This window comes from Oncorhynchus tshawytscha, linkage group LG30 (genome assembly GCF_018296145.1).
Source record: "Oncorhynchus tshawytscha isolate Ot180627B linkage group LG30, Otsh_v2.0, whole genome shotgun sequence".
Lineage (NCBI taxonomy): Eukaryota > Metazoa > Chordata > Actinopteri > Salmoniformes > Salmonidae > Oncorhynchus > Oncorhynchus tshawytscha.
The window spans coordinates 9,543,001-9,566,481 of NC_056458.1; the positions used below are offsets into that span (position 1 = coordinate 9,543,001).

General features: G+C 42.8%; 1 protein-coding gene across 1 annotated transcript in view; it reads right to left on the reverse strand.

The window, feature by feature from the left end:
- The window catches only part of LOC112228794 (transmembrane protein 164), a 50,414-nt gene extending 26,933 nt beyond the window's left edge, over positions 1-23,481 (reverse strand). Inside the window, exon 1 of the mRNA XM_024394437.2 lies at positions 22,316-23,481. Within this exon, the coding sequence (XP_024250205.1) occupies positions 22,316-22,753 (438 nt within the window). The 5' untranslated portion in view covers positions 22,754-23,481. The remainder of the gene's footprint in view (positions 1-22,315) is intronic.

Here is a 23,481-nt window from a genome sequence, read left to right on the forward strand (position 1 = left end):
TATCAGCAACCATCACTCCTGAGTTCCAATGTCACGTTGTGTTAGCTAATCCAAGTTTAAAAGGCTAATCGATCATTAGAAAACCCTTTTGCAAATATGTTAGGACAGCTGAAAACTGTTGTCTGATTAAAGAAGCAATAAAACTGGCCTTTAGACTAGTTGAGTATCTGGAGCATCTGCATTTGTGGGTTCGATTACAGGCTCAAAATGGCCTGAAAGAAAGATCTTTCTTCTGAAACTTTTCAGTCTATTCTTGTTCTGAGAAATGAAGGCTATTCCAGGCGAGAAATTGCCAAGAAACTCAAGATCTCGAACGCTGTACACTACTCCCTTCACAGAAGTGCAAACTGGCTCTAACCAGAATAGAAAGAGTGGGAGGCCCCGGTGCACAACTGTGCAAGAGGACAAGTACATTAGTGTCTAGCTTGAGAAACAGATGCCTCAAGTCCTCAACTAGCAGCTTCATTAAATAGTACCCGCAAAACCCCAGTCTCAAAGTCAAACATTGAAGAGGCGGCTCCGGGATGCGGGCCTTCTAGGCAGTTTCAAAGAAAAAGCCATCTCTCAGACTGGCCAATAAATATAAAAAATTAAGATGGGAAAAAGAACAGACATTGGACAGGGGACGATTGGGAAAAAAGTGTTATGGACAGACAAATTAAGTTTGAGGTGTTCGGATCACGAAGAAAAAGATGCTGAAGGAGTGCTTTATGCCATCTGTCAAGCATGGTGGAGGGAATGTGATGGTCTGGGGGTGCTTTGGTGGTGGTAAAGTGGAATACTTGTACAGGGTAAAAGGGATCTTGAAGAAGGAAGGCTATCATTCCAGTTTGCAACACCATGTCATACCCTGTTAATGGCGCTTAATTGGAGCCAATTTCCTCCTACAACAGGACAATGACCCAGAGCACAACTCCAAATTATGCAATAACTATTTAGGGAAGAAGCAGTCAGCTGGTATTCTGTCTATAACGGAGTGGCCAACACAGTCACCGGATCTCAACCCTATTGAACTGTTGTGGGAGCAGCTTGACCGTATGGTACGTAAGAAGTGCCCATCAAGCGAATTCAATTTGTGGGATGTGCTTCAGGAAGCATGGGGTGAAATCTCTTCAGATTACCTCAACAAATTGATAACTAGAATGCCAAAGTTCTGCAAGGCTGTAATTGCTGCAAATGGAGGATTCTTTGACAAAAGCAAAGTTTGAAGGACATTATTTACAACCTTGTCAACATCTTGACTATATTTCCTAGTCATTTCATGCGAGAGAGCGAGATATAAATATATGCTAACAGTTCCCTTTCAAGCCATGCTGTTCATATAAATAATGTATTCTAATTTACCGGTTTCTTAGTCATTTATCGCGGGAAAAGGGAGAAGTTTTGGGCGGTAAATTGCCATTCAACCCTAATATGAAGGCACGCTCACACAAGTGCAATGAACAAATGTTTGCAAAGTGGTAATACACCATTCTTATTACCTTTTTTTAGGCTCCATCATTGAGTTTTTTTTCTCATTTAAAGTAGAGAACGACCGATAATTGGCCGAGCCGATATTGGCCTTTTCTAGTCTATAGGCCCTTCTCTAACGGCTTCGCAAATAGTCCCTCTGCATAACAAAACTGATGCCAGCCGCTGCTCACCGCCTGAGCCACGAGCACTGCACAATGTCGAGGAATGTTTAGCTGGGAAAAATCCTAAGCTAGCTCATTCTCCAACAGAAAGGTGCAGTATTGAGAAATGGATGAATTTACAGTGACCAAAAATCAATCTCCTGTTGCAAATATTCGTTTAATTCACTAATATTAAGGCTTGTGTTGACGTGCCTGACATGCATGCAATAAGTAAGCTAGCTAAGCAGATAGCTATGTGACCTGTTAGCAAAGATTCTGATAACCAACCCGTTCATCTGTGGTGTTAGCTAGCTAGCTGTATTAGCTACTATGCTAGCTGGCAGGCTTCATAAACATGGTGCTAAGATATCAGATAGCTTTCTACATTGGCTGTTAGCTCCTAACATTAGCAGGTTATCATTTTGAAAATGCACAATTTTCAGCAATGAGCCATCTGACTTGCAGTGTAACCACAGAGTTAATAAAACTCTTTGGTGTAAGGTAAGCTATGTACCGGTGTGCTGATCTGATCAGCTCCAACGGTGTCCATTCCACAACGCATATAAGGCCCTCCCCCGCCCTCCTTTCGGAAAAGCTGACCACGACTCCATTTTGTTGCTCCCAGCCTACAGACAGAAACTAAAACAAGAAGCTCCCGCGCTCAGGTCTGTTCAACACTGGTCCGACCAATCTGATTCCACGCTTCAAGACTGCTTCGATCAAGTGGCTTGGGATATGTTCTGCATTGCGTCCAACAACATTGACGAATACGCTGATTCGGTGAGCGAGTTCATTAGAAAGTGCATTGACGAGGTCGTACCCATAGCAACAATTAAAACATTCCCAAACCAGAAACAGTGGATTGATGGCAGCATTCGTGTGAAACTGAAAGCGCTAACCACTGCTTTTAACCAGGGCAAGGTGACCGGAAACATGACAGAATACAAACAGTGTAGCTATTCCCTCCGGAAGGCAATCAAACAAGCTAAGCGTCAGTATAGAGACAAAGTAGAGTCGCAATTCAACGGCTCAATCACGGATTACAAAAAGAAAACCAGCCCCGTCGCGGACCAGGATGTCTTACTCCCAGTCAGACTAAATAACTTTTTTGCCCGCTTTGAGGACAATACAGAGCCACTAACACGGCCCACAACCAAAACCTGCGGACTCTCCTTCACTGCAGCCGACGTGAGTAAAACATTTAAACGTGTTAACCCTCGCAAGGCTGCAGGCCCAGCCGCCATCCCCAGCCGCGTCCTCAGAGCATGCGCAGACCAGCTGGTGTGTTTATGGACATATTCAATCCATCCTTATCCCAGTCTGCTGTTCCCACATGCTTCAAGAAGGCCACCATTGTCCCTGATCCCAAGAAAGCTAAGGTAACTGAGCTAAACGACTACCGCCCCTGTAGCACTCACTTCCGTCATCATGAAGTGCTTTGAGAGACTATTCAAGGACCATATCACCTCCACCCTGACACCCTAGACCCACTCCAATTTGCTTACTGCCCAAATAGGTCCACAGACGACGCAATCGCAACCACACTGCCCTAACCCATCTGGAGAGGAATACCTATGTGAGAATGCTGTTCATCGACTACAGCTCGGCATTCAACACCATAGTACCCTCCAAGCTCGTCATCAAGCTCGAGACCCTGGGTCTCGACCCCGCCCTGTGCAACTGGGTACTGGACTTCCTGATGGGCCGCCACCAGGTGGTGAGGGTAGGTAACAACATCTCCACCCCGCTGATCCTCAACACTGGGACCCCACAAGAGTGCGTTCTGAGCCCTCTCCTGTAGTCCCTGTTCACCCACAACTGCGTGGCCATGCATGTCTCCAACTCAATCATCAAGTTTGTGGACGACACTACACTGGTAGGCTTGATTACCAACAACGACGAGACGGCCTACAGGGAGGAGGTGAGGGCCCTCGGAGTGTGGTGTCAGGAAAATAACCTCACACTCAACGTCAACAAAACAAAGGAGATGATTGTGGACTTCAGGAAACAGCAGAGGGAGCACCCCCCTATCCATATCGACAGGACAGTAGTGGAGAGGGTAGTAAGTTTTAAGTTCCTTGGCGTACACATCACAGACAAACTGAATTGGTCCACCCACACAGACAGCGACGTGAAGAAGGCGCAGCAGCGCCTCTTCAACCACAGGAGGCTGAAGAAATTCGGCTTGTCACCAAAAGCACTCACAAACTTCTACAGATGCACAATCGAGAGCATCCTGTCGGGCTGCATCACCACCTGGTACGGCAACTACGCCGCCCACAACCGTAAGGCTCTCCAGAGGGTAGTGAGGTCTGCACAACTCATCACCAGGGGCAAACTACCTGCCCTACAGGACACCTACGCCACCCGATGTCACAGGAAAGCCATAAAGATATCAAGGACAACAACCACCCGAGCCACTGCCTGGTCACCCCGCTATCATCCAGAAGGCGAGGTCAGTACAGGTGCATCAAAGCAGGGACCGAGAGACTGAAAAACAGCTTCTATCTCAAGGCCATCAGACTGACATTGAGTGGCTGCTGCCAACACACTGACTCAACTCCAGCCACTTTAATAATGGAAATTGATGGAAAAATATATCACTAGCCACTTTAAACAGTGCTACTTAATATGTTTACATACCCTACATTACTCATCTCATATGTATATACTGTACTCTATACCATCTATTGCATCTTGCCTATGCCGTTCTGTACCATCACTCATTCATATATTTTTATGGACATATTGTTAATCCTTTACACTTGTGTGTGTATAAGGTAGTAGTTTTGGAATTGTTAGGTTAGATTACTCGTTGGTTATTACGGCATTGTCGGAACTAGAAGCACAAGCATTTCGCTACGCTCGCATTAACAAATGTCAACGCCATTGAGCTAGTTATCGTAGTAGCAATAAACCGCAGCCAGCAAGTCAAATAAGCCACAGAGAGAGATTTGAAAGGGAGTGGAGTTACAACCTCGCTCGATCCAATCGCAGCAGTAGGATCAAGTTACAACCTGCCAATTTCTTGACAGGTAGCTGAACTAGCCAACGGAGTCGTTATGATTTTTTCCCTGGCAGCTGAGTTGGTTAGAGAGGCGTCCTGACAGCTGAAAAAAAAAGACTATATATAGTAGTTTCATAAGCATCCGTGATCACAAATGACTTTACGTTGGACCATTTGCATTGAATATACAGTCGAGGTCGGAAGTTTACAAACACTTAAGATTGGAGTCATTAAAACTAGTTTTTCAACCAATCCACAAATTTCTTGTTAAACTACATGTTTTGGCAAGTCGGTTAGGACATCTACTGACAAGTAATTTTTCCAACAATTGTTTACAGACAGATAATTGATATCATTAGAGTCAATTGGAGGTGAACCTGTGGATGTATTTCAAGGCCTACCTTCAAACTCAGTGCCTCTTCGCTTGACATCATGGGAAAATTAAAAGAAATCAGCCAAGACCTCACAAAAAAAATTGTCGACCTCCACAAGTCTGGATCATCATTGGGAGCAATTTCCACATGCCTGAAGGTACCATGTTCATCTGTACAAACAATTGTACGTAAGTATAAACACCATGGGACCACGCAGCCATCATAGCGCTCAGGAAGGAGAGATGAACTGTCTCCTAGAGATTAATGTACTTTGGTGCGAAAAGTGTAAATCAATCCCAGAACAACAGCAAAGGACCTTGTGAAGATGCTGGAGGAAACCGGTACAAAAGTATCTATATCCACAGTAAAACAAGTCCTATAACATAACCTGAAAAGCCGCTCAGCAAGGAAGAAGCCACTGCTCCAAAGGTGCCATATTAAAAGCCAGACTACGGGTCGCAACTGCACATGGGGACAAAGATCGTACTTTTTGGAGAAATGTCCTCTGGTCTGGTGAAACAAAAATAGAACTGTTTGGCCATAATGACCATCGTTATGTTTGGAGGAAATAGGGGAGGCTTGCAAGCCGAAGAACGCCATCCCAACCGTGAAGCATGGCGGTGGCAGCATCATGTTGCGGGGGTGCTTTGATGCAGGAGGGACTGGTGCACTAAACAAAATAGATGGCATCATGAGGGAGGACAATTATGTGGATATATTGAAGCAACATGTCAGGACATCAGTTAAAGCTTGGTCACAAATGGGTCTTCCAGATGGACAATGACTCCAAGCATACTTCCAAAGTTGTGGCAAAAAGGACAAAAGTCAAGGTATTGGAGTGGCCATCACAAAGCCCTGACCTCAATCCTATAGAAAAAGTGTGTGCAAGCAAGGAGGCTGACAAACCTGACTCAGTTACACCAGCTCTGTCAGGAGGAATGGGACAAAAATTCACCCAACTTATTGTGGGAAGCTTGTGGAAGGCTACCTGACACGTTTGACCCAAGTTAAACAATTTAAAGGCAATGCAACCAAATACTAATTGAGTGTATGTAAACTTCTGACCCACTGGGAATGTGATGAAAGAAATAAAAGCTGAAATAAAATCACTCTTCTATTATTCTGACATGTCACATTCTTAAAATAAAGTAGGAATCGTAACTGACCTAAGACAAGGAATTTTTACGAGGATTAAATGTCAGGAATTGTGAAAAACTGAGTTTTAGGGCCTCCCGGGTGGCGCAGTGGTTAAGTGCGCTGTACTGCAGCGCCAGCTGTGCCATCAGAGACTCTGGGTTTGCGCCCAGGCTCTGTCATAACCGGCCGCGTCGCCCGGGTTAGGGAGGGGTTGGCCGGTAGGGATGTCCTTGTCTCATCGCGCACCAGCGACTCCTGTGGTGGGCCGGGCGCAGTGCGCGCTAACCAAGGTTGCCAGGTGCACGGTGTTCCCTCCGACACATTGGTGCGGCTGGCTTCCGGGTTGGATGCGCGCTGTGTTAAGAAGCAGTGCGGCTTGGTTGGGTTGTGTATCGGAGGACGCATGACTTTCAACCTTCGTCTCTCTCTCTCTCCGTCCCGTACGGGAGTTGTAGCGATGAGACAAGATAGTAGCTACTAAAACAATTGGATACCACGAAATCGGGGTAAACATTTATTTTTAAATAAATAATATATATATATATATATATATATATATATATATAAATAAACTTTAAAAAACTGAGTTTAAATGTTGTATGAAAACTTCCAAATTCAACGGTATGTTATTTTATATTCTCAAACTAACAGCAGTGCCTAAATGATGTCCTTCTATACAGGTATGGCATGCTCCTATGCAAATGTTGTTGCTCAGTAGGCTAATATCAAACCAATTGTTATTCGTCACATGAGCCAAATACAACAGGTCCTTAGCTGAGTGATGAGCTTTAGAGGGCAATATGGCATTGAATGCTGAGCTGTAGTCAATGAATAGCATTCTCAGGTAGGTGTTCCTTTTGTCCAGGTGGGAAAGGGCAGTGTAGAGTGCAACAGCGGTTGCATCATCTGTGGATCTGTTGAGGCGGTATGCAAATTGGAGTGAGTCTAGGGTTTCTGGGATAATGGTGTTGATGTGAGCCATGACCAGCCTTGCAAAGCACTTCATGGCTACAGACATTAGTGCTACGGGGTGGTAGTTATTTAGGCAGGTTACCTTAGTGTTCTTGAGCACAGGGACTATGGTGGTCTGCTTGAAACATGTTGGTTTTACAGACTTGGTCAGGGACAGGTTGAAAATGTCAGTGAAGACACTTGCCAATTGCTCAGTGCATGCTCGGAGTACAGGTCCTTGTAATTCATCTGGCCCTGCGGCCTTGTGAATGTTGACCTGTTTAAAAGGTCTTACTCACGTCGGCTACGGAGAGTGTGATCACACAGTTGTCTGGAACAGCTGGTGCATGCTTCAGTGTTGCTTGCCTCGAAGTGCTCATAGAAGTAATTTAGCTCGACTGGAAGGCTTGTGTCACTGGGCAGCTCGCGGCTGTGCTTCCCTTTGTAGTCCGTAATAGTTTGCAAGCCCTTCCACATTTGACGAGCGTTGGAGCCGGTGTAGTAGGATTCAATCAGTCCTATATTGACGCTTTGCCTGTTTAATGGTTCATCTGAGGGTATAGCGGGATTTCCAATAAGCTTCTGGGTTAGAGTCCCTCTCCTTGAAAGCGGCAGCTCTAACCCTTAGCTCAGTGAGGATGTTGCCTGTAGTAATCCATGGCTTCTGGTTGGGGTATGCACGTATGGTCACTGTGGGGACGCCGTTGTCGATGCAATTATTGATGAAGCCAGTGACTGTTGTGGTGTACTTCGCAATGCCATTGGAAGAATCCCAGAACATATTCAAGTCTCTGCTAGCAAAACAATCCTGTAGCTGAGCATCTGCGTCATCTGACCACTTCCGTATTGAGCGAGGTACTGGTACTTCCTGTTGTAGTTTTTGCTTGTAAGCAGAAAATCAGCAGGATAGAGTTATAGTTAGATTTTGCCAAAATGAGGACGAGGGAGAGCTTTGAACGTCTCTGTGTGTGGAGTAAAGGTGGTATAGAGTTGTTTTCCCTCTGGTTGCACATGTGACATGCTGGTAGAAATTAGGTAAAAACAGATTTAAGATTCCCAGCATTAATGTCCCCGGCCACTAGGAGCGCAATCTCTGGATGAGCATTTTCTTTGCTTATGGCCTTACACAGCTTGTTGAGTGCGGTCTTAGTACCAGCATTGGTTTGTGGTGGTAAATAGACAGCTACGGAAAATCTGAAAACTCTCTTGGTAAATAGTGTGGTCGACAGCTTATCATGAGATACTCTACCTCAGGCAAGCAAAACCTCGAGACTTAATATTAGATTTCTTGCACCAGCTGTTATTGAGAAATAGACACAGACCGCCACCCCTTGTCTAATTGGAGCCAGCTGTTCTATCTTGCCGATGCACGGAAAACCCAGCTAGCTGTATGTTATCCATGTTGTCGTTCAGCCACAACTCAGTGAAACATAAGATATTAGTTTTGAACGTCCCATTGGTAGGATAGTCTTCAGCGGAGCTCATCAGTTTTGTTATCCAATGATTGCACGTTGGCTAATAGGACTGACGGTAGAAGCAGATTACCCACTCGCCGTCGGATCCTTACAAGGCACCCCGACATCCGTCTCTTCTTCATGCGAATGACGGAGATTTGGGCCTTTTCGGGTGTCTAAAGTAAATCCTTTGCGTCCGACCCGTTACAGAAAAATCTTCATCCAGTACGAGGTGAGTAATGGCTGTCCTGATATCCAGAAGCTCTTTTCGGTCATAAGAGACACTGGCAGAAACATTATGTACAAAATAAGTTACAAATAATGCACAAAAAAAAAAAAACACACACACAATAGGTTAGGAGCCCGTAAAACGGCAGCCCTCAGGTGCCATATAAAGTCTCACATGGAAAGGCAAACAGATTGTCCTCTGTAGCACCATTGACTCCATTGATCAGCCAAAATAAACTTAATACATCAATGCTATGCACATTCCTATTGAATAAGCATTCACTTGTATTGTGAGTAGGCCTATGCCATCTTAATTTACCCAGTTAATCAAGAGATTTAGCTTTCAAATACTAGCATTACCATTATGTTGTTATGGTGCTACAGATGACAATCTGTTTTCCTTCCATGTGGGACTTATATTAGGCTACAGATCAACATCTGCATAGAAGCATCACACGCATGTATGGAAGAACAGAGGTCGACCGATTTAGATTGTTCAATGCCGATACCGATTATTGGAGGACCAACTAAAGCCGATACCGATTAAAATCGGCCAGGTTTTTTTACATGTATTTGTAATAATGACAATTACAACAATACTGAATTAACTTATTAACATAATATAGTACATCAATAAAATCAATTTAGCCTCAAATAAATAATGAAACATGTTCAATTTGGTTTAAATAATGCAAAAACAAAGTGTTGGAAAAGAAAGTAAAAGTGCAATATGTGCTATGTAAGAAAGCTAATGTTTAAGTTCCTTGCTCAGAACATGAGAACATATCAAAGCTGGTGGTTCCTTTTAACTTCAATATTCCCAGGTAAGAAGTTTTAGGTTTTTAGTTATTATAGGACTCTCTCTCTATAACATTTGTATTTCTTTAACCTTTGACTATTGGATGTTCTTATAGGCACTTTAGTATTGCCAGTGTAACAGTATAGCTTCCGTCCCTCTGCTCGCTCCTACCTGGGCACGAACCAGGATCACAACGACAACAGCCACCCTCGAAGCAGCGTTACCCATGCAGAGCAAGGGGAACAACCACTCCAAGTCTCAGAGCGAGTGGCGTTTGAAACGCTATTAGCACGCACCCCGCTAACTAGCTAGATATTTCACATCGGTTACATGAGCCTAATCTTGGGAGTTGATAGGCTTGAAGTCATAAACAGCTGCTGGCAAACGCTCTAAAGTGCTGTTTGAATGAATGCTTACGAGCCTGCTGGTGCCTACCATCGCTCAGTCAGACTGCTCTATCAAATCATAGACTTAGTTATAACATAACACACAGAAATACGAGCCTTAGTTCATTCAAATATGGTCGAATCTGTGAACTATCATCTCGAAAACATGCGGTGCGCATCGTTGCTCCAATGTGTACCTAACCATAAACATCAATGCCTTTCTTAAAATCAATACACAGAAGTATATATTTTTAAATCCAGGCTAGCAGGCAATATTAACCAAGTGAAATTGTGTCACTTCTCTTGCATTCATTGCATGCAGAGTCAGTGTATATGCAACAGTTTGGGCCGCCTAATTTGCTAGAATTGTACATAGATATGACATAACATTGAAGGCTGCAATGTAACAGCAATATTTAGACTTAGGGATGCCACCCGTTAGATAAAATACGGAACGGTTCAGTATTTCACTGAAAGAATAAACGTCTTGTTTCCGAGATGATAGTTTCCAGATTCGACCATATTAATGACCTAAGGCTCGTATTTCTGTGTGTTATTTTATAATTAAGTCATTTGCCAGCAGCTCTTCACTGTGCTTCAAACATTGCGCTTCCTGACGGGCCGCCCCCAGATGGTGAGGGTAGGTAGCAACAGATCTGCCACGCTGATCCTCAACTCTAGAGCTCCCCCAGTGGTGCGTGCTCATTCCCCTCCTGTATCCCTGTTCACCCACAGCTGCATGGCCAGGCACAACTCCAACACCATCATTAAGTTTGCAGACAACAACAGTGGTAGGCCTGATCACCGACAACGAGACAGCCTATAGGGAGGTCAGAGACCTGGCTGGGTGGTGCCAGAATAACAACCTATCCCTCAACGTAACCAAGACTAAGGAGATGATTGCCTGCCATCCAGGACCTCTTACACCAGGCGGTGTCAGAGGAAGGTCCTAAAAATGGTCAAAGACTCCAGACAGACTGTTCTCTCTACTACCGCATGGCAAGCGGTACCGGAGAGCCAAGTCTAGGACAAAAAGGCTTCTCAACAGTTTTCACCCCAAAGCCATAAGGCTCCTGAAGGAAATCACACACCGAATGAGCTGTATGGCTGGTGGCATTGTCATGCTGGAGGGTCATGTCAGGATGATCCTGCAGGAAGGGTACCAAAAAGGGAGGATGTCTTCCCTGTAACGCACAGCGCTGAGATTGCCTGCAATGACAACAAGCTCAGTCCGATGATGCTGTGACACACCGCCACAGACCATGACGGACCCTCCACCTCCAAATTGATTCCGCTCCAGAGTACAGGCCTCGGTGTAACGCTCATTCCTTCGACGATAAACGCGAATCCGACCATCACCCCTGGTGAGAAAAAAAGGTGGGTTTGTGCCCATAGGCAACATTGTTGCCAGTGATGTAAGGCAGGTCCTCACCAGACAACAGGCCTACAAGCCCTCAGTCCAGCCTCTCTCAGCCTATTGCGGACAGTCTGAGCACTGATGGAGGGATTGTGCATTCCTGGTGTAACTCGGGCAGTTGTTGTTGCCATCCTGTACCTGTCCCGCAGGTGTGATGTTCGGATGTACCGATCCTGTGCAGTTGTTGTTACACGTGGTCTGCCACTGCGAGGGCGATCAGCTGTCCGTCCTGTCTTCTTGTAGCGCTGTCTTAGGCGTCGCACAGTACGGACATTGCAATTCATTGCCCTGGCCACATTTGCAGTCCTCAAGCCTCCTTGCAGCATGCCAAAGGCATGTTCACGCATATGAGCAGGAACTCTGTGCATCTTTCTTTTGGTGTTTTTCAAAGTCAGTAGAAAGGCCTCTTCAGTGTCCTGTTTTCATAACTGTGACCTTAATTGCCTACTGTCTGTAAGCTGTTAGTGTCTTAACGACCGTTCCACAGGTGCATGTTCATTAACTGTTTATGGTTCATTGAACAAGCATGGGAAACATTGTTTAAACCCTTTACAATGAAGATCTGTGAAGTTACTTGGATTTTTACAAATTATCTTTGAAAGACAGGGTCCTGAAAAAGGGACATTTCTTTTTTTGCTGAGTTTATATCCAGTCCCCCCCATTTGAAGATAGTGCCCACTCTTGCCGTAACCAAGATTTGCAGCAAAACATTTGAATGACCCCCTTTCTTGATGTCGGAGAGAAAAATAAAATACACATTTTTAAGTAAATTTCCTGCGATTCTACACATTTTGCCACTGGGCAGAGAGAAAATGTGGCAGTTTAAAAGCTAATTTCCAGCCATTTTAAAAAGGTTTTACTACGGGGTATGCCAAGTTAATGACATCCAAGTGAGAATAACTAAAAAAAATCAATGGCGACCCCCTGGGGGTCAGGGCCCTGGGCATGTGCACTACGAGCCCAGTCAGCATTCGGCCATGATTACTACAAGTTTAGATAGTCACTCAATCAGCTAACAATTTGTAGATTGGTAGTTAGCTGGCTAGGCTATCAGTCACTAGACAAAAACTAGAATGTGAATACAGTTCCTTCAATTTGCAAAAGGCTGAATGTATGTAAACAAAGAGACGAAAGATACAATTGAATGTATAATTTTTTTTGTAATTTTTGGGGGGGGAAGCCTGGCTTCCCTTGACATCCATGAACACACACCACTGGGTATCTAACAATAAAAACATGCTTTGGCCAAGGCATGGAAGACTTGGCGCATTCTTATTTGCATGTCCAGGCAGGTAACGGAATGTGCAGCACCAAGCGAAGGAACCATTCCGGAATCCAGAGGCCCCATGCTAAGCCCTGCGGTCATATATTTCCTGTTCTCTGCTGGGTGCTATGGCATGGTGAGCCATGTTGTCATCTGCTTAGTTGTGTTGTTCAGTACAATAGCCCCTTATGAATACCACAGCTGGCCCATTCTCCCCCAACACCAATTAAAGAAGCATACATTCTTCTAACCCAGGATAATCAATCTCCAGAGACTGGTTCAGCTCATATTCAATCCAACATCCTGGGACATACACATGATGGGACAATTCTCTTTCCAGGGATATCATTTTGGGTGCTATTTAATGTGATAATGACAGGACAAAGCATTAGTTATTTGAGTGCACGGCTGCGCTTTGGTTCCAGTGAGACTGCGGTGTGTAACAATGGGAAGCCTGAGATGAAAATGCAGAATGCAATCCAAACAGATCAATGTCCAGGTGGCACACTTACAAGATCTAGAAGCCTCTAGGTTACAAGGGACGCTTAAGCTACATACAAGGTTCAGTTGTTTGAGCCGGCCAGAAAAGTGATCAACTGACCAAGGTATTCCTGTTTGATATTACCACCAGCTTTTACATTGTAGGTTGATTCACTGAGTGATTTAGCAATCATTTGACACAAACGCAAATTGATAGAAGAACCATTGCCTAAATTAATTTGTCATCTGTCTTCTTGACTGGCACTGTCCCACTCTCATACTGACAACACTGGAACTCAGTTGCCCTGGGTGTAGGTACCTAACCCCATAGACCTCTCTGGCACTCACCTCTGCATAGCTCATGTGATTACAGTATATACAGTTCAACCATGGAGCCCACCTCCCCACCCTTAATGAAAACATACATTGTTGTTGCTGCATTTATTCTACAGCATACTACACCGCAGAAGTATCCATTGTTCCTTTGCATGTAAAACCCCCAACTAACTCCAAAATAATGGTCACAGCAGCAGCTCATCTTTGTCCACAGACTGACCAGATGCCAGACGGATGCTGATGAGGGGCCACAGAACAGACCTGTAATTCTAAACTTCTGGGCCCGGTTTCTCAAAATCATCTTAAAGCTAAGTTTGTCGTTAGAACCTTTGTAGGATCAACGTCTAGTCTCCAAGAGGTTCCCAAAAACATAGTTAACTTGAAAGCTGTTCTAGATGAGGTTAAGTGTGTCGTTAGAAGCTTTGCCATTCTGCGTTACTTTATAGATCTCCTCGAAACAGATAAACCATGTGATTCTGTCTCTGTGACCGCCGATAACTTCCGACTACAAATGTAAAAGTTTCCAATGCCTTCGCAATTTATATAAACAAGCAACGTATAGCCTAAAAAGAGGCTTAAATGAAAAATATATATAAAATAGTAGGCTATAGGCCTATTTCAATCATATTGAAATACATTTCATGTTCAATCAATCAAGTTCTATTTTGCTACTTGTAGGCTCAATATATTTACCGAATGTGTAACCCTAACAATTTCGCATTGATGTGCCAAATCAGTGATTTAGTAGGCGATCTGTAGGTATCCAGATAGTCATACCGGGATATTCGGTAATACTGGCACTGAACACAAAGGGCACTGTTTTCAAACACCACTGATACTCTAATTCAAAAGGTTAGCAATGCTAACAAGTACATGTAAAACCACAGAGAATGCTAACTAAATGCTAACAAGCACATTGCAAACATTAGTGTCTGACCTAAACTATACAAGTAATAAAAAAATGCTACTCACAGTTTGCTGTAAGCACAAAACAAATTAGACAGCAAGGCTTTTGATCCAGGAGAGGATTGTCTGCTGAAACTAAGCCAATGCTGTATTTTATAAGAAGCTAACTGGGTAGCTAGACAGCCACCAAGCTACTAAACTAGAAAACCAAATGCACAACTCCAGAGCATTTGGCACATTTTAGACAGTTAACTTAATAGTTCAAAGAAATCTAGCTGGCAAACATTTAGTTGTGAATTCCATATTGTAATCAGATCACAGTGAGTGACTCACAAGGCCCCGGTCTCGTTGTTGTGTGCTTGTAAACAAAAACCACTTGACTGGGGATTACCGGTAAATTTCATAATGAAAAATGTTACAGGTTAAATGAAGAACACAGTCTTCCTTATCTCCTAAAGTATTGAAGAAAAAAAAGTGCTACTAATGTTCACATTTATTAAAAAAACTTAATAAATACTTGACTGTATTGAAAAATAATCACGTGGCTATTTCCAAATACCCAGGTATACACGGTATACTTTCCAAATCTATGATTTAGTACATTTTTATTGGGTAAGCATTAGAATAAACCACAATATTTTCAGCCATAGGTTGTAATGGGTATAGAAGCCCGTTCCCGCCACCAATAAAATTAAATCTGACTATGAGTTATGAGATAGTAAGTAATTTTAACTAAAAGTCAGTTGAGAACAAATTGTCATTTACAACGACGGCCTACCAAAAGGCAAAAGATCTCCTGCGGAGACGGGGGCTGGGATTAAAAAAATAACTAATGTAGGACAACACACACATCACGACAAGAGACAACATAACATAAGACATCATAGCAAGGCAGCAACACAACATGGGAGCAGCACAAAACATGGTACAAACATTATTGGGCACAGACAACAGCACAAAGGGCAAGAAGGTATAATTAGGGTTGCAACATTCCAGGAACTTTCAATAAATGCACTGGTTTTACAAAAATCCTGGTTTGACGTTTACAGATTTCCTGCTTATTCCATCCTGAATCCTCCCTACCTCTAAACCGGGATTTCCGGACACCGGGGGAATTTATTGAAAGTTCCAGTAATTTTGCAACCCTAGTCATGAGACAGTTTTAGGCAATCAGTATCACATGAAGTCAATGTGCACTTTGCATCAGGCCCTCAACTTTCAAGGATAACCTTATGTATATCCTAAAGTCACTCACCCATTGTATACGTGTGCGTGAGAGTGAGCGAGCGAGAAATGTGTGTGGTGATTGTTTCATATTAATGGATTGGAGAGTTTTGTTAAAGTGAGATGACATCTGGTTGACATCAGATTGAATGAATTCAATTAAATCCATTAAAAAAGGGGCAACCTGGGATTGGTACATCCTTTTTGGGTGTTTTAAATTATTAATATATAGCCATAAGGCACGCACGTACACAGTTTGGGCTCTGTCTGTGCAGAGCACATGCCTCTTTTCCCTTCCCGTCTCCAAAGTGCCCTTTTGGGTGGTGGTATAATGTCCCTCAAAATAACAACATTTTTTGTCATTGTTGTCACTTGTTCGGAACCCACTGCCCGCAAGTCATCATGACGTTGTTAAACTCACACCCCTGTCCGTTGGTTGCGCCTGTTGATCTGCCCTGTACGGAGATAGCATGCTCCTGTTTTGTGCCTGTTTCCCAGTCTGCCCTGGTCGAAGATTGTGCACGCCCGGTCACCAGTCAAGTGTATGTGTGTGTGTGTGTGTGTGTGTGTGTGTGTGTGTGTCTAGCTACCTAGTTTAAATATTAACAATACTCCCACAGCAGTATAAGATTTGATTAACACTTGATTGAGCCTTCATCGTCAATATTCGGTCTGGTTGGCTGATACTGTCTTTCTGCCTCTCTGCTGCGGGTGAGGAGCGGCTACATCAACAACCCTCCGACCCAACTCTATCCCATCTTCAGTCTGAAGTTGCACATGTGTCAGGGAAGCAGCAACACAGGTAGTCTAGCTAACCACCTTATTAGAGCTGGGCAGTATACTCTATTTTACTATACACCAGTATTGATGCATGGACCGGTTTGGGTTTTTACTTCCCGGTCTATAACGTTTTTTCAATGTTTGGTTTGTTAAGTGTGATACGCAACTCAGGCGTAACTCAGGCTGCATACCACACCAAGCCCTGCCCCTCAAGGAGAGAGCAGTTGCTTAACCATGATTTTCTTGCCATTCACTCTGAAGTCTGCATGGTCAAACGGATGCAAAAAGATGTTGGTGAAAACGATACTGCTTTCCACAAGCCTTCTACAATTACACTATTAGTTTGTGTTCCTTACTCTCTGCTAGTTTGCCTTAGCCACTAATGCTAATCACTAGTTAGCTAGCTTGCTAAATGTACAAACTTAGATCGTACTACTGTAGGCCTAGATAATCATATTGTTTGTGCAATGGTATCTTAAATCAGAGAGGAATAGGTGAAACATGAATAGTTTAGCTAGCTGGCTAGCTACATGAGGTAAGAAAACATGGAAACCTAATTAGAAGAAAACATGGAACGTAACATCTAATTAGGTTTCCCTGGAAACATTGACCAACCCTTTGGTTCTTACCCTGTCAATAATTCCTCCCTGGCTTATTGATTTGTTATGTCAAACAACAATGCATTCAAGGTGCTGCCCACTATATGTGACTTGTTTCAGGAAACTAGGCGTATGTCGCGTGTCACTACTTCACAGGAAAGCAATTTGAAAGTAAACCTTTTTTGACAGAAATGCCTTCTGGAACATGTGAACTTTCATGTGCCTAAATAACAAATGTGTATGCCATCTGTAAATATGAATAGAATTATGAGCCTAGTTGGTTTAGCCACAGAAAAGCGAGCAACCTTCCCACTAGCCATGATTGGCTGAAATAATAAGTGGGCTGGACATGCCATGAGATGAGTTCAGATTGGTCTGCCATGTAGCACACTTCTCTCCATTTAGCTGATTATATATATATATATATATATAAAATAGAATGTTAATGATGTCACTGCGAAAACTGTTGATAGCCAGAGTGAATTTACCAGCTACATCTATCTACTCTGATTTCAGAGCACTTACCTGAGTGTGCCAGAGCACAGAATAACTCATGAATTTACAAACGCTCAACACCCGTTGATTACGGATGGTGTCAGTAAACTTGGCAAAAAAACAAATTGTTGCCAGCAGCACAGTTGCAGACACCAACACTGCGGATAGCATAAAAACAGTCTAACCAGCTCTGCTAGGGCAGGTATAATGGTCAGAGTGAGTTCTCTCATTTGTGTCTGGAAGTAGCTTGTAAGCTAGTCAATGTTAGCTTGGGTGCTTGACAGCTGTTGTTAGGAAAGAAAGCTGGAACCAACCCTTTTCTCAAGTGAGGTTACAAGTTTATCAACTTTCAAAGCAGAATTACTTTCCCATTGTTCCTCAACTGTCTAGCTCTACTAGAAGTCTCTACTTCTATCCAATGTAAAAAACAACATTTCCAATTTTGCTCCTAAGATCAAAACGAGCCGGTCGGTCACATTCTGCTATAGAATAATTATATTTCCACGATTCAAACAGTTCACTAATTAACAAGGCCTTTTTTTCAGCATTGAGCAAATTTCTAGTCTGCCGAGTGCAAACTAAGACATTGTGAAAATTCTGCAACTTCCAGCGTGTTTACTCTGAACACAGGCTTTACCCACTTTAAGTTCCAGTTAACAGTGACCAAGTAGGGTACTTTGGCTATTTGATCTTACAAGAGTAGCCTACCATCAAAAACAATGGAGAAAATGCAGCCCGTAGCATTTTAACATGGAAATAGCTGTTACATCATTCAGCCTACAGAAGCAGCCAATGTGTGGTGTTCAATGTAGGCCTACATTCCATGACACTTTGAAAAGAAAACATGCAGGGCTTGACATTAACCTGTTTATCCACTTGTCCTTCAGACAAGGAGGTGACTGAAAATGTTGCGTTGTTTGATGCAAGAAACCACTTTTCAAAATAAACTGCATTATTATTCCCATACCATTATTACAGAGAATCAGACAAATTATGCTACAATTTGCCTATTGGCTACTTAGCTTATTCAAGCCTGTCTCAAAATATAACACTGCCCCTTTAAGACAAAAAAAGCCTGACTTGCTTTTCTAAGATGTCTAGAAATGTATACGTTAGTGCTTTTGCAGGAAGCAATCACTCCCCTATTGCTGACTACAAATGATCTATAACTGAGCTAACAACTCACTTACTAGCAACGAATATGAACAAATGTACACACGTGGCTACATGCAGCTCTCTCTTTGATCTCATAACAAGCTCATCTACTCACGACTACTAATGCTGTAAACACAGTCCAGTTCAACGTAAAATGGCACAGATCCATATACGGCAATGGTCTATTTGCATATAGGCAATACAATCCTAATCGGAAGCGTTTTATCTACAACAAAATCTCTTGCATAGTTAGTTTTGTTTCGGTATGCTGCATTGAAAGTGGCTAATATGGCATTGATTCAATCACAATTGCCACAGTAAAGAGAAACATTGATAGTGTTAACAGGGAAAACTCTAGAAAGTTTAGCGAAGTTTAACCTCGTGCTTCTCTCCGTGGGCTGATGTTTTCTTATGCACGGCAGTCTTGGGGCTACTGCACGGCAGTCTTGGGGCTACTGCACGGCAGTCTTGGGGCTACTGCACGGCAGTCTTGGGGCTACTGCACGGCAGTCTTGGGGCTACTGCACGGCAGTCTTGGGGCTACTGCACGGCAGTCTTGGGGCTACTGCACGGCAGTCTTGGGGCTACTGCACGGCAGTCTTGGGGCTACTGCACGGCAGTCTTGGGGCTACTGCACACGCACGCATGCAGCTTAGAGGAAACATTGGTTGCCACCCTAGGGTCATGACCTACTCGTAAAGGATATTTAGAACTTTTATTAATCTAAAATATTGTGATATGATATTTTGGCCATATCACCCAGCCTTACACCAAATACAAAAGCCAGCCATATATCATGAGTTAGATGATGAATATTATTAAGTTACTATTGATAAAAGCATCAAAGATAAAGAAATCGAGCAAGCAGATTTAAAGGAGCTGGGGAGAACTGTGTCTTAACCAATATTTGTCTGGTAAAGGAGTAAGTGCAAACAAGCTAGATAAACGGTCAAACACTTGGCAGCCTGTGAAAAGGTGTTTGCATATACAGCAGTCAACAGAGTGACTGATTGCAGAGATATGACTGTTGGTGATGGCATTTAATCAGATGTGTTAATGTAAAAGATTAGACTGCACGGACTTCATTTGATGTACTGACTTTTTTCTTCTTCTTTAAACACTGGAGGAGGTACAACGCCTATTCAAAAAACGTGTACATGCAACAAGTTCGTACCACACTTTCCGTCAACCTGGACTCAGGGGTAGACGTAACATAGTAAATGTAAATCTGTCCTCCTCCATTTAGTATGATATGTTACATTTCACATTGTATGTATTTATTTGTGGATATCCATCATCCATTTCATATGATATGTACAAATTACAATATGTTATGAATTTGTAAAACGTATAATAATGTTGCAAATTCCAATTTGTTGTGGCTAACATTAGCTAGGTGGATAACGTTAGCTAGGGTTAGAGGCAATGTTCCCTTCACTCTAGGGGCCTGCCACGCAGAAGAAATAGCAGCCTGTGCAGAGAAGCACGAGATTGAACTTCACTGAACTTTCTAGTGCGAATTGTGATCGAATCAATGCAATATTAGCCACTTTAAATGCAGCATACCGAATCAAAATGAACTATGCAACAGATTTTCTTGTAGGCTGAGCGCATTGGAGTAGGATTCTAATGCATTGATAGGCAAAACTAAGGCCCATACTTTTCACATATCGGTGCGCCATAACCAATCCGAGCTGCAGTATCCCTACATGCAAATAGACCATTGCCATATATGGATCTGTGTCGTTTACTTTGAACTGGACTGCGTTTACAGCATGTCGCGAGTAGATGTACTTGTTTTGAGCTCAAAGCAAGAGCTGCATATAGTCACGTGTGTACATTTGTTCATATTCGTTGCTAGTAAGTGAGTTATTAGCCCAGTAATAGCTAATTTCTAGTCAGCAATGGGGGAGTGGTTGCTTCCTACAAGAGCACAAAATGTGTACATTTCTAGCCATCTTTGAAAAGCAAGTCAGGTAAAGAGCTTTTTTTCCTGTCTTAAAGGGGAAGTGTTGTATTGGAGACATGCTTGAATAAGCTAAGTAGCCAATAGGCAGACGGTAGCATAGTTTGTCTGATTCTCTGTGACAAGTGGATAAACAGTCTAATGCCAATCCCGACATGTTTTTTCTCTCCAAAAGTCTCATAGAATGTAGGCCTACATTGTACACCAGACATTGGCTGCTACTGTAGGCTGAATGATAGAACAGCCGTGTAAAAATGTTATGGGATGCTTTTTCCCCATTGTTTTTTATGGAAGGCAACACGGATAGGCTACATTTTGATCAAATAGCCACAGTAGCCTACTTGGTCACTATAACTAACTTAAAGCAGGTGCAGCCTCAGTGTTCACAGTATACGTGCACCAGAAGTTGTACAGAACTTTCACAATGTTCCAGTTTGCACTCACCAGACCTGACATTTGCGCAGTGATGCATTTTTTTTTTAAGGAACATCAGTAAGGGGTTATGGTTAGAGTTAGGGGAAGGGTTAGCTAACATGCTAAGTAGTTGCAAAGTAGCAAAATTGCTAAAGTTGTCCATTATGAGATTCAAACACGCAACCGTTGGGTTGCTAGATGTTCGCATTAGACACCCACCCATCTATCCTCCTTTCATTTTTTACTTTAAGTAACCATACCAAACAAAATATCATACTAATTTGGGTGTCTTGGATTTACATTTACTATGTTACGTCTAGTCTATGAGACAAGGGTGTTTACGTTTAGACTTGGGCTTCAGTGCCCAATAAACAGACTTTCTTTATGACTGCAGTATTGTCCTAACATGCCCTTTTTCTGATCAATGATCTGAAACTGGTAACATTGCATATTACATGATTCAACATGATCATTTCAGTTAATTTGAGTGGGATTAAATCAGACAATTACAGTGCAGTGCACCCCTTTGGGAAGAGGGATACTCATGCAAGACGAGCCCTGCCTCAATACCCTCTGTGTTGAGTGCTCTCCAAATGTTGTTGGCTGTGGTTCAATATACACACACCTTATAGTCAGACTGAGGCTGACTGAACAAACCACTAGTCATGATATGCTCAAATAATCTCTCTATTTCTATTACTTTCCTTCACCATGCGTCTCTAGTTGTCCCCTCTTTGCCATCAAGACTCCCTTCAAGTTTATGCAACATCAATATAACTCAAGAAATAGGGAGTGAGGCTAGTGAATCGGTTTACCATGTCAGATTGTGCTTGAAGTTTTCATCGGTTAAGGAATATTTCATCCTAGTAAGGCATTCCTTTGATTTTACAATTTCCTCCATCACTAATGCTGATTACGCAAGTAAAACAGGGTCGGTTGTAATTAAACTATAGTGTATTGCCATATCCACATGAAAGATATTCATAAATCTGCATACAATTAGCTAGTGGGTGAGTGTTCTCCAGTCCAGTCCAGATTGTGAGCCAAGTATGCTAAACCTAGAAGTTGAGTGAAAACATGGTAGAACATTTCTACTTAATGTTAGACATGATGGAAAGGCAAAACTGTTTTACCCAAGAGGCAGATAAAATGCTTACTTAGTGGATCATGTGCTGAAACGGACACAATGGGCATAATCTTTGTACATAGCATTGGTCTCTACACAGAAATGCACATTCAACACTACTAGTGCTGGTAGGCCAATCTTAAATTCAACGTCTGCCAAATGACTTAAATGAAAGTTACAATTTAAACTTGAGCGATATCTTACCTGCACCATGGTCATAACATGACATGGATTCAGTAGGTAGATTACTGTCTTGGTGGCGAATTTGAATCCGACCTCTACTCCAAACGTCATACACAGAGCAACCAGCAACAGGTTCTTGCCGAAACTGTCCTGTTTCGTCCTTGGCCCATCTTTCGCAATCTCTTTGAGTTCTTTACAAATGTTGATTTTTCTCAATGCGACGACAACTTCCACGATGGAAATCAGAACCATGACAAAACTCTCGCTGATACGTTGTTGGGGTGCAAGAAAGGCGGCACATTCTGGGCCCCCGTTGCCTTCAAACTTTGGGTCCACGCCGCCATACAACCAGTCTAAAAGACTGTAAATGTTATATCTAGACATATTCCTCTTCTCGTGTTGGAAAAGGTAGGAACAAGACGGAATAAAAGACAGTACACTGACTTCTTGTCGAAACATGAACTGCAGTATTTCACCTCGGCAGTGATCTCTATAAAGCTGAGGCAGAAATGTATCCACCAAAGCTGCCACCGCCTCCTATTCTTGACAAGTAGTAATAGTAGCAACAAATCAGCTAGCTTGCGTGGACGGGAACTCGGTGCCAGACCAAATTCCAGAATGGGGGGTCTCTAGCAAACTATAGCTACTTCTCATTGACATGGAAACGTGGACATTCAAATGACAGCTGTGATTACAGTAGCTAACAGCATGTCATGGCCATGTCACCAATTTGCAGTGGAAAATAGCTAACTGCAAGCAATTGCTAACGTTAGCTGGCAGGTGGCAGCCACATCCGTTTGCCAAATATATTGGCTAACCGGTAGGAAAAAAAAGTCTAACAATTTCTAAAACGTCCAGCTGTAGTTCTTCCGATGCTATATCTCACCAAGAGAGGTAATTTGCAGCACCCAGTTGCACGATGTGTCACAAACCAGCAGAACTATTTTACATCGATCCAGCACTGGTGTGAAAGTAGCTACTGACTGTTAGCTAGCTACTGTATCTAACTAAATGGTTATATTACAACTATATGTGATAACGTACATCACAAGATACAGTTCTTGCTGCAGCGATATTTTATATTAAATAATGTTATAGCTTTGGTCACAAAACCAGTATAGCTCTTTTACATCCAGTTAGTCGTGAACCATTTCAATTTGTCTCTACACTAAATTACTTCCTGGATT